The sequence below is a fragment of the Epinephelus moara genome, chromosome 15 (genome assembly GCF_006386435.1).
Source record: "Epinephelus moara isolate mb chromosome 15, YSFRI_EMoa_1.0, whole genome shotgun sequence".
NCBI classification, from domain to species: Eukaryota; Metazoa; Chordata; class Actinopteri; order Perciformes; family Serranidae; genus Epinephelus; species Epinephelus moara.
In genome coordinates, this window is record NC_065520.1 from 5,558,941 (window position 1) to 5,571,176 (window position 12,236).

At 40.1% G+C, this 12,236-nt stretch overlaps 1 protein-coding gene across 1 annotated transcript; it reads right to left on the reverse strand.

Moving 5' to 3' along the window:
* Positions 1–1,000: 1,000 nt before the first annotated feature.
* gpbar1 (G protein-coupled bile acid receptor 1) lies at positions 1,001–7,981 on the reverse strand. Its single transcript, XM_050063440.1, has 2 exons — positions 7,670–7,981; positions 1,001–4,961 (listed from the first exon to the last, which is right to left on the reverse strand). Exon 2 carries the CDS (start codon positions 4,899–4,901, stop codon positions 3,873–3,875), a length of 1,029 nt encoding a protein of 342 aa, XP_049919397.1. The 5' UTR covers positions 4,902–4,961; positions 7,670–7,981; the 3' UTR covers positions 1,001–3,872.
* Between the last annotated feature and the right edge of the window lie 4,255 nt (positions 7,982–12,236).

The following is a 12,236-nucleotide window of genomic DNA, read 5'->3' on the forward strand; positions in this document are numbered from 1 at the left end:
GCTCTCTTTCTTTCACACAAACACACAAATAGTTACTTAAAGACATTTTTGGGATATGCTTATTGTCTATTTTGCCAATAGTTAGGTAAAAAGACTGATGCCACCATCATATCTATCGTATCGGTGGTTGTGTCGATATGTTGTAAATATGTAGCTGGAGCGAGGACATAGTTAGCTTAGCTTAGCCTAAAACCTGTAAAGTAGAGGTGGGAGTAAGTCACACATTTGCAAGCCACAAGCAGGTCTCAGGTTACTTTGGTGTGAATCAAGCAAGTAGAGTCTTTTTAAGTAAGTCAAGACAAGTTAAGTCACTTGAAATTCTGATGATATGGTCAAATGTTAGCTTTTAGGTGAGCTAATAAATAAACTAAAAAGACAGATTCTCACACTTTTTTTTGTTGTTGTTGTTTTTGTAATGACAAATGAAATTAAATGTCATGATGGTCATGTCTAATTTTTGGGCTGCAGATTTTTGCATACCCCTGTTCTCTTCTTACTACAGTCACCAATAACGTTATTCTTGAACCCAACTTTTATCATTTTTTGGACTAGCCACTTCCATAATACCTTGTGCATTAGCCTGATGACAAAGGAGACAATGAGACACAGGTGAAACACACTGAGACACAGGTGAAACACATTAGGGCGGGGCAAGCAATCACAAAGGAGGAAAATTTGACAGGACGTGGGATCTGAAACAAGACAAGACAATGGCTACCAAAATAAAACAGGAAATACAGGGATGACAAATAAACATGGATTTAGGTGGCCTGACAGGTCATGGCATGTTTATCTTGAAAAATACAAATATTTAAGTAAAAAAAGTCCTTTTGAGTGATCTGTCTCAAGTCTAAGTCAAGTCTCAAGTCATGAAGTCAAAGTCAAGTCGAAAGGCGAAACAGCTAGCTGACTCTGTCCAGAGGTTTCTTATCAAGCTGTTGTCATCCCACAAAAGTAATGCACCACAATTTGCACATATGCAACATAACAATAAGCTAGTAATTTGTGCATAATCCATGAATTTGGGAAGGCTGCGATCACATGATGCTGACAGACGTAAAGAAGGAAGAGGTCTGAGGTGTTTAGGAGGCAGGTAGGGGTGGTGGATGGGTCACAAAACACAGGACTTTCCCCTGGAGACTGGTGTTTAGATCATGTGAACATCTAACCTCAGTAGCTTTACTTGCCTGAACCTAACCTCCATAACTTCACGTTAAGTATGTAACTTTACATTAAGGATATAATGTCATTTGTGGGGGGGGCTATTTTGTAGGATATCATACAAACTGCCGTGTGTGCATTTTCGTAGGATATCATTCAGACTATTGTATGAGGATATGCTGACCCTGTTGACACGGTATTTCTTATAAAAAGGCAAACTGACATTTTTACACTTTTTTTTAAGAATTAAACAACCTGTTAATTAATAAGCTCTGGAGGTGCTGGTTGGCAGATTTTGTTACATTTGAGCAGAGCTAAGCAAAGCGAATATAGAGACATGAGAGTGGTATCAGTCTTCTCATTTCACCATCATAAATAAAGCAAATGTGCTTCTTCTCAAAATGTTAAACTATTGCTTTTAGAATCCAGACACAATTCGGACAAATGTTTTTCTTTCCACTCGACACAGATGGCAGACAGTCATTAGGAGTATACGTACAAACCAATGTGGAAAACATACTGGAACATGGCTTAGCAAAGCAACACATACAAAAGACATACAGATGATGTACCTTGACCCCATGATGAAATCCCATCCCTCCTAATGTCCCATAACAGTTCAGACATTGTTTGCTCTTTAATTTGATTAAAGTCTGCTTTTCCTCTTCAGCTTTTCCGCCCACATACTGTCTGTGTACCTTTAAAACCACACTTTGACTGGGGACACAAATAGCATGACACACAGTCTGTGTTTGATCAAGTCTCAAATAAAAATCCAATTTCCCTTGGGTGGATCTTTACAACAAAACCTTTAGTCTTTATTAAATACAGGTATCTCTGAAGTCTTATTTTATAGTATTTAACCTTCCTGTAACAGTTTATCTAAATATGGCAGCTAACTCATTCCAACTTGCACACACGGTTTTCACCTCATGTTTCTTTCCTGCATATCCTTCCTGAAGCTCTATTTCCTCATGTCTTGTAGATGAATTAGGGACTGTGAATGCATCCTTCTCCCCTCTTCAGCCTGCATACCAGTATATAGATAAACACTAGTGAGGGAAGTAGAAGTAAACACTGCAGGCAGGTGGGTGACAGATGGAGAAAGTCTTAGCACTGGTTAACCAGAGCAGGCAGCACAAAGAGAAATTATGATGTCTTTGAGCTTAATTTTTAAGATGTACAACACTGACACAAGGGTAGTTTTATTTAATCTAACTTCATCATGTTATCATACTGAGAATTTACATTTCAGGCATTATTATACCTGCTAAACACTAGCACGTTGGCAGCGTGAGCATGTTGCTCAAATGGTGTTATAGTCGTCTTTGAGACAATGATAAATGTTGTCCTGAAAACATGAACTACCTTTTCTTCATCTTTTCAATTACATCTCCTGACACAACTCTGAAAGTATAATGGAAAACCATCAGAAATGGGGAGCCAAAGACAGAAATCATATTTCATAACCCAGTGTAATGGTGGTAAAACAGAAAGTGGCTTTGTGTGTTCAGATCATTGATAAATAATTTCCTCCCGCAGGCCTTGACTAGTGGACTACGGAAGATTATTAGGGCTAAGGGAAAAAGGAGGAGAGGAGGAAGGTTTTTTTTGTTTTGCACTGGGATGAAAGTCAAAATATCAAGAATAAAGTTGTCATATTTAGAATAAAGTAAAAGTACCATTTTGAGAATCGTCAAAATGACTATTAACTTTTCATTTCAAGATTAAAGTCGAACTTTTGAGAATAAATCGACCACTACTGTTAGTGCATATGACTGCCTCCATGAAATGCCTTGATGATTTGCTGAACTTCAGAATTGGCTTTAAAAAGAAGGATATTATTTTTCCTTCAGCGCATGAACACAGCGTGCTAATAAATATTAGGACTTTGAAGAGAGCACTGTGTTTGATCAGGAGAAACCAAACAAACTTGGAAGAGGTGGCTGCATTCATGCAAACTTACATAGATGGTAATGGACAGCTGCAGGGTATTGCTGGCTACACCTGCAGGCAAAACAGGATCGGTCTCACTCTGAAGTTGTCGAAATCAGGTGCTTGGGCAGTGACTTGTGGTGTCAGACACCAATGGTTGAATTTAAGTTGTGACGCTGGATGACCAAAATTCAATGTCAGGACAATGTCTAATACCAACATAAATTTAAAGTAGAATACTGACGACAGATGATGTTGATATTTTGTTGGTTTTAAGACGTGTTGGTGAGTTACCAAAACCCAGTGTCTCATGCCAACGTCATCTTGATGCAGAATAACAGCATAAGGTGTAAGGTATGGAGAACGAAACCCAAAGTTAGCAAAACGTCATAATGTTAACGTGCACACAACGTGAAATTTATTAGACATTTAAAATATCATCAACCTGATTTTCTGATGTCATATCAGCATCCGGTACCAGCTGGGTTTCTTCTCAAGATTTCAACTTTTCTCGAAATGCAAAAAAAATGAAAAAATAAAAAATACTTCCTCCCCTGATCTATTTGTGTTTTACATGGCACCAATACTGGAGATTTAACTTTATTCTCAACATTTGGACTTTGTTCTTGACATTTTGACCAAAAATCTTCCTCCCCCTTTTCTTCCCCTTATGCCTGGCCCTTATAATCTTCCATAATATAGGTTACCTCGGGTATCAACCACCATCATTTCTTCCAGATTCATCTTCATAAATATTCCTATTTTTCAGTATTTTATCAGACTGCCACCTCCTCTGATCCCTGCGTCCTTCGGCTCCATCTGTCTCTTAGTTTCTGGAGCAGTTTGTATGCAGGTTCTGTATACTGCCTGTTGGCTAGTCCAAGCACCAGCGGCACCACTGCCATGCTTCCAATACCAGTGCACGACAGTATAATATGAGTGGTGGAGCTCCACTTGGTGTCCGTCATCAAGAACGCCACGCAGACGTGCATGTAAATGAGATAGGGTACCCAGCATGCGAGAAATGTAAACGACACTGCCACCACGCATCGAGTGTACCGCAGGTTCAGCCTCTGCTCTCGGTCCGAGGCCTGGCTTCCCCGCTCCACTGAGCGATGGAGGCGACAAATGTCCTTCAGCTGGCCTCGGGTGATCCATAAAACATGGCCAGTCATGCCAGCGATGGTAAGAATAGCAGGTAAGACGAGTCCATACACCTCCAAGTAGATAAAAGCATTGGGGAATACTCGCCTGTACGAGCAGCACGTGGTTTTGTTTGTGAAACAGTTTGAAAGTGACGTTATATTTTGGCTACTTGCACAACAGCCGTTCCAATCTGGCCCTGTCCAGTTATTCCACCCAAAAGCAGGTAGAGATGCGTACAGAAGTGGTGGCGCCCAAACCACAAGCAGTGCCAGAGGAAAGCTGCGATGCATCCACAGGTTATTGTAATGCAGGGGATCAACGATGCAAATGTAGCGCTCATAGTGGACCATTACCAGGTTGAAGAGGAACGCCAGGAAGAGGAAGTTTGGGAACACGTGAGCCACCAAGCAGGAGCTAAAACTCAACTCCCGGTTCAGGCCCATTAAAGGGATAAAAGGCAGCGCCACGCCTGTGCACAGATCTGCCACTAACAGGCTGAGGAAGAAGTAGTTGGTCGTGTTGTGGAGCTGGCGGTTCCAGGCGATGCCTAAGATGATGACAAGGTTGGCCAGGATGATGGAAGTTGACAGCGGTATGGTGATGGCATAGATGAGGTGCTCCCCAGAGAGCAGAGCATGGGAGTCGTTGCAGTCCATCATGTGTGAAATCTGCCGACTTCCTCCCCTTTGCAGCTTGGCCCCACTCCCGTCAAGGTACAGCTGCGGGGAAAGAGAAACATTGTTAAAGTAGCTGCCGAGGCCACAAAAGCTAGTGGGTAAGGGCTCATTTATGCTCAACCTTAGACATGCATACAAACACTAACGAAACCTTGCATTTATTTCGTCCATATTTGTGCACGTTTTCTGAAATCTTACAGAGGAAATGGAGCAGTACAACCGAAAGTTGTGGCGGCAGTGTAGCGTAGGTAAAGCAAGACATGACCCTACTGGTAATACAGTGGAAAGAACTGTCCATCCACTCTGCCCTCTTGTGTCATCTAGTGGGTGTATCTATGCCAACATAAAGGACGCATGGGAAGTATGAGGGCAATGATGGTTACAATGTTTAAAATGACCCTGTCTATCTAGGTACATAAAAGTAAGGAAAAATGAACCTTAAGATGAAACCGTTGTGTGGTTTGGTTTCATGTATCACATCAAGTAAATTGAGAGTTCTTGCTAATCTTTTTTGTGAAAATGTAGTTTGTTGTTGTTGCTCCAAAAGCTTTAACAGACTCGAAGGAACTTGCAGAGGAAATGCAATTTACTGAAGATGAAAAATGAGATTTAATAGAAAAGGTAGCAGGCTGTGGAGTAGAGTGGATTATCAGAGATGGATTGTAGAATCAAACCAGCAAGAGAGGAAAACGCTAAACTGTGAGCTATACTCCAGATATTCAAGAAGATACAGTTATGGGAACCTCTTTAAAGTCAATTTAACTGAATAAATGCTACAACTTCACAGCTTGACATTCAGCAAAAATCACGCATTGTGAAGCATCACTTAAACTCCTGGGGTGGCACATCAAAACCAAAAGCCGTAACTGAATATCAGGAATTTGAATACACTATTGAAGTAAACAGGCTTGTTGAAAACTATGTCAGTAGTTCACCTATCCCAGGTGATGTTGGGCGAGAGGCGGGGTACACCCTGGACAGAGTACATTGATTATAAGGAACGAAATATTTACTGGCAACAGGTGACTTCAAGTTTAGGGGAGACTCATGGGTACCCATACAACCCATTTTCATTCAAATATCCTGAGGTGAGAGTTCAAGGTATCCTTTTGAAAATGGCCATGCCAGTTGTTCCCTCGCTAACATTTAGCCTAACTTTGGAGGATTATTTAATCCCTTTTCTGACAAACTAAGCCCACATGGTTGGTGCCAATGGATGCATTGGTTTGTCAGCCTTTGAGGTAGTTAAAAAACAATAAGCGCACCAATTAAACCGCCTCTAAAGCAAAAAAATGGTACGGTGCATCATGTGTCACGTGTTAAGCGCTGCCCCTAGCATACACTGGACATGTCGCACTGCAGCTTGTTAACAGACAACCGCACAAAAATACTCCTGCTTTTACTGAAACATCTGTACCTCTGTGTTAGCTTAAGATCACAGAGTGGAGAGTCCCTTATTAAAGGCAATATCTTTTTGGCCGTTGTCTTTATAATGACAGAACCGTGGGTCGTTTAGCTCGGGATATTTCTCGACCTCAACAACAAGTCTCTCATCATCCAGTCTTTGTCACACAAGAAACAGCAACAGCAGCAGAGTTCTCTCTATATATCCATGGTGAGGGGAGGAGTCGAGCTGCCACAGGAGCAGAGAAGAGCTGCTACGGGAGCTGGTACGTACAAGTGAGTGGGGGGAAAATGCATTTAATTCCTGGGGTGACGAGGCTGGAAACAGGACAGTGCTGCGGGGTGGTGCACCCAGGAGCGCTGATGTGTGTCTAGCCACCACCGGTGTGAGGTTGTACAGTGATAAAATAATAGGGGTGTATTTTTTTTAAAGCTCAGCATTTACTGCCGGTGTGTTTTGGCCTTTAAAGACAGTAACGTCGGTCCCAATGATTATTTATGCTAGGTTATCATGGTGGCCGTGGCCCCCCTGGTCCCTTCTTGGGGTCGCCACTGCAAACAACTATCACTGGGAATAACAAGATAAACCCTCCTTATTGAGAAAAAAAAAAATCATATTTATATTCACTTATATTATATAGCGCAGTTCCATTCTGCCATCCCTGAAACAAATTCAACCCCTTTGTTAGCTAACAGCTGAGATAAGAGCATGTGTTAGTGGACGTGAAACTGCTGCTGTCATTCAGTAATTCATCAGCTGAGAGTCTGGAGTTACATCCCGCTTTGTACCTATTATATTTTAGACCATACATTTCCTGGAGATCATTTTACAAGTCTGTCTTTATGAACAAGTCAGTTTATGGTCAGGGCAAATTCACACAATACACTTAAACCACACATATATATAACAGTTTTATGTCTATATGCTTTGTGATTACACTTTATTATTTCTGGTTATCTAGTATTACTTGCAACTGTGGAAAGGCGGACACTATATACTATGATGTTAAAAATAAATATTGCAGCATGCCAGTATTTCCATTGTCCACATATATTATGTACGATTTACAAGCAAGCTCAATGAAGGAAATTTTATGGTATCAGAGTCCTGTTACAATTTAGCAAATAGATTTTCTTTTCAACAATATGTCTTTAATGCTATTTTGTTTGTGTTTTCTGCCTGGTTATGTTGGATTTATCTGTAAATTTATGTTTTTTTCCCCCCTGAAATGTGATTTAAAACCATTTTCCAGAGTTTTATTCTCATTAAAGGAGGACTTCAAACAAAATATGATGCAAAATATCAACTTTTTTTAGACAAGAAGCAACAAAACTAAGTGTTTTACCTTTTCAGGATGAACAGCCTGCTCATGTATCCTTTGGCAAAGGAAATGCAAATAAAACACAGCTTCTTATCACTCTCCTGATAACTTCAGGCCTGTTCCCCTGCATGTCACATCCACGAACAGGAGGTGCAGCCTCAGCCATAAACAGGAGCTTCTTCTTTATCCTTTAAGATCCTTTCAGCCACAGCAGCCTCACCACAAACTAGGAGAGAGACAGAGCGAGCAGTGTAAGGCTGTTCCTCTCAGATACTTTAAAGGGGAAGTGCACACTGAAGGAGGAGGAGGGAGGAGGTGGCAGCAGTTATCTGTCATTTCCTGAGCCGGGGGTTCGCTGATCACGCTGAGGATGAGGCAAGCCGTGTCCACGAACCCTTCACCTACCAACTCACTTGTTTTTTCTATGCTCTTCTTCTTTGCACTCACTTCCCTTCACCACAAATGCAGTGTACGTCTGTGGATGGATGGAGGATGGAAAGCTGTTATCATAAGAACATGATAAGAACATTCCTGGGTAACATCAGTTGGTCTGGCATGTGGTCTGGTTTCACACCCTCCATGATGGCCCCCAGACATTTCTACAACATGTATCATACATATTTATGGTCTTCAACTAAAAGCTCAGTTAGAGAATCAGGGTATGAGCATATAAAGTGTATCTTATCTTTTTTTCTTGGTATACATTTACAAGTGAATACAAATGATCTAAGTTTGAAAAATAAACAATGTAAATGTCTCTCAAATACACAAATAATTTTTAGAACATAATTTTCAGTTTTTTATAGTCTCAGGTGAAAAATAATACTGTTATCTGAATATTTTGAAGTGTCAACACAATTAATTCTTGGATAGGTCTATAATTTTGAGGATGTAGGGGATCCAAATCTGGATCTGGTTATTTAATTTTTATTTTATTTTATTTTATTTATTCCTTTAAAAAAAAAAAAAAAAATCAGCACTAGTGAAGTAGTATCTGTGCCCAAAATTGGCTGAGTAAATAAATAAATAAATGGGCATGGTACATGAGTAAAATTTATGTATTAATAAATGAGGAAATAAATAAATACAAATATTAATGTATAACAGTGCATGCTCAGATTTGTTTGCTTTCACCGCCAATGCTGCAATGTCTAAGTACCAAATACTTTTAAATAGCCCACTGCAGAGGCGCCATCTTGTGGCATAACATATTTTTGAATGCTAATTTAGACTTATTTTTAATGTTACCATATGGCTCATTTAAGGCTCACATTTTTTACAGATAAAAAAAAATAAATTGTGAACACAATAAAGCCTCCACAAAATATAACTTTAAGTCTTGCATGTGATTTATCCTGGCTTCATATGAGTAGAGGAAATTGCAGCTAGTCGCTAGGCTAATTTATACAATGTAAAATGCCATAGGCTTCTGCTAACAACGTTAGCATGCTGTATTTGCTTGGAAAATGTGTTTAGTATAAGACAGTTGTTTTGTCAGTGAACCTTGTGAGTTGCAATGGAACCGAAATTTGTAACGTTACCTTTGTTAAAGGTTGCTGTTGTCCCTGGCTTCATATGAGTAGAGGAAATGTCCGCTAGTTGCTAGGCTAATGTATACAATGTAAAATGCCATAGGCTTGTGCTAATAACGTTAGCATGTTGTATTTGTGGGGAAAATGTGTCCAGATAAAGACAAGTGCTTTGTCTGTGAATGCTGCGAGTTGTAGTGAAGCCAATTTGTTTACTTGTGTTTGAAACTGTTGCTATTAAGCCATGTTTAATGTGTGTTAACTTAACTTTACAGCACTTCACAGGGGAGCGTATCTATGTTTCCAGGGTTCTATGTTTCCCGGGTTCTATGTTCCCCACTTAACCCTGCAAAAAAAGCTTCTATGTTCCCCACTTACACAAAAAAGGTTCTATGTATCTTTTTGTGTAAGCGGGGAACATAGAAGCTTTTTTGCAGGGTTAAGTGGGGAACATAGAACCCAGGAAACATACAGTAGAACCCTGGAAACATGGGGATGACCCCCTTCACAGAAACCTCTGCCGCCAACTAGTGTTTTGGAGGTGTAACTGCAGAGCGACACAGTATAGGCTATGGCGTGAGAAACAGCTAGCCTTTTTATCCAAAGTTTAAAAATATTCATTGATCAATATGTTATATCTTAATTCAAATACAAACATGGATGTAAAAACACGTTATGATGAGTTACTGTAAATTTGGCTGCTAGTTGTTGCACCCAATTAACTTTACAGTAAGTCACTGTAACTTGTTTTTATATCTGTGTTTGTATTTGAATGAAACTAGTAAGATAAAAATGTGTTAGTGAGGGTTTTTTTTTAACAGAGCAACTAGCAGCACACTAAGTTACCTTACTGACTGTCCATCCAGATAGGTTTTACATACACAAGCACAGGATTTTCTTGTTTTTGCTTTCAAAAAGCCTTTAAAACTGCCACCCATTTTGTCATGCCATACTCTAAGTAGGTTAAAACAAATGCCAAGATGTATTTGCTCCATGTATTTGGGCCTCGACTGACCTAAACATATACATATACAACAGTGTGTACGTCTGAACTCATAACAGCTGTCACACACGTCTCATATTTAAACACAGCGTTGGATGGAAGGCCAGTGGTGACCTATTCTGTTAGCCAAACACGGAAGACTCCTTCACTGATAGTCTGGAGCAGACCTGGTGCTGGTAGAGATGGACGAGCTCCAGTCAGATAATGGTTTTAAACAGAGACGTTTCCGGGCCAGGGAGCGTCTGGGAAGACACTACACAGGGAGGACAAGCTGGACATGAAACCACAACATCTTCACATTACAAAGGAGAAGATGGAGCATCTTGGCTGTCCGGGAACACCAAGTCCTTTTCAACAGTACACCAATGACCTAATCTTTTATTCTTTTATACTCAGTGGAAACATTTTGTGTTTTATGTGATATGATTAATTAAAGGTCATCTACTACCTAGGCAAAGGACATCAAAGCTGATTTTGGTGGCTTGTCCCAGGCTGGAGTTGTTCCAGGAGATGTTCCAGTTTTTAACTGCAGGGCTGCAGTTAAAACCGGAAATGAGTTACCACTTTGCACTCACAGTTTCGTTGTCTCGAAGTAAATGGGGTTTTTTAATGGGTTTTTGGTTAGGTGCCTGAAATAAAGTCTGCTTAATAGACTTTTACGTTTTGTTCGACGACATAAAACACATCCATAAATACCCAACTTGTGAATTTTGAAGCTTTTAGGGGCCTTAAAAAAGACAGTTGATGACAAGTGGCAAAATGAGACTACAGGACGCCAGCCAAACACAGATTTACAGCCTCGTTGTGGTGGCGACCATGAAAAAAAAAAAATCATAAAAGTGGTGTTCATTTGTGAAGATTATCTCGCTGAACAAAACATGTTTGTATTATAAATTTTAGTTTGCCACAGAGTTTAGATCTGCAATAATCCAAAATCCAATGGGAAAATCCTATTGGATTTTTGACAAGGGAACCAAGGCAACGCTAACTTGCGCATCGGCCCACAGAAAAACATTCCTTGAGCACTCCATTGACCGTGTATCATGCAATTAACACTTTTCACAGGCTCTCATGCCACACGTCCATGGGCACATTATGAGACAATGGGTCCATGGGCACAGATATCGAAAGGCCCCACCACGTCTCCAACATAAGAGCAAGACACATAGACTTTGTAGTGGTTATTTCATGTCTCATTGAGATCTTTTTTTTTTCTTGTCATTTGACGTTGTGTGCGTTTTTGTATTATGTTAATTTTTTTTAGGGTTTTTTGCCTTTAATTGATAGGACAGTATTAGCGTGAAAGGGGAAGGAGGAGAGAGGAGATGAATCCCTCGCCGCATGGGGCGCCTGCTCCACCAGGTGAACTACTGGGCACCCTTACTTTGCATCTCTTTGTTGTCATTTTGAGCCTGTTTGTACCTGGTATTATCATGTGTCTTGGGTGATCTGATCACACTGTTGACCACCTCTGAATGTGGTTTTAGTGATCCGATCAAAATGCATCTTGGTGGTTGTTTAACTGTCCACGTGTGATCAGATCACCAGAGATGCATGATAATACCAGGTTTAAACAGGCTGTTTGAGTCTGTTCCTGGATGTAGTCACAGCCCTCTCCATGCTACATACACATATTTAAAATATTTTAATTTGAATACAATAAAAAAAGATAAATAGGCAAAAAAAGAATATAGTATATCTAGATACTACCTGATATTATCACTTGGCATGCACCATAGTTTATTACAGTACAACAGCTACCATGGTTACATAAAAACTATGTCCTCCTATTTTATTTCATAGATAACATATTTTAAGATAATGACAGCCAAACTGGAAATGTCCGCAGCTGTCATTTCCGAAATCTGGGGCACCTTAATGTGGCACCACTTCCTTGCTCTCGAGGACACTGGACGATGATGCCGTACAACTCAATAGCAGCATAAACTGCAGCCTAAAAAAGGATCATTAAGTTGAATCAACGGGCAGATGAGTGTATAATATTCCACTGGTATTTTCTATACACTTAAGTTGTTAATATGTCAATAATAGGACCAAC

Coding starts and splice junctions, on each gene's coding strand:
- gpbar1 (XM_050063440.1), bottom strand. CDS start 4,901: ATGATGGACTGCAACGACTCCCATGCTCTGCTCTCTGGGGAGCACCTC.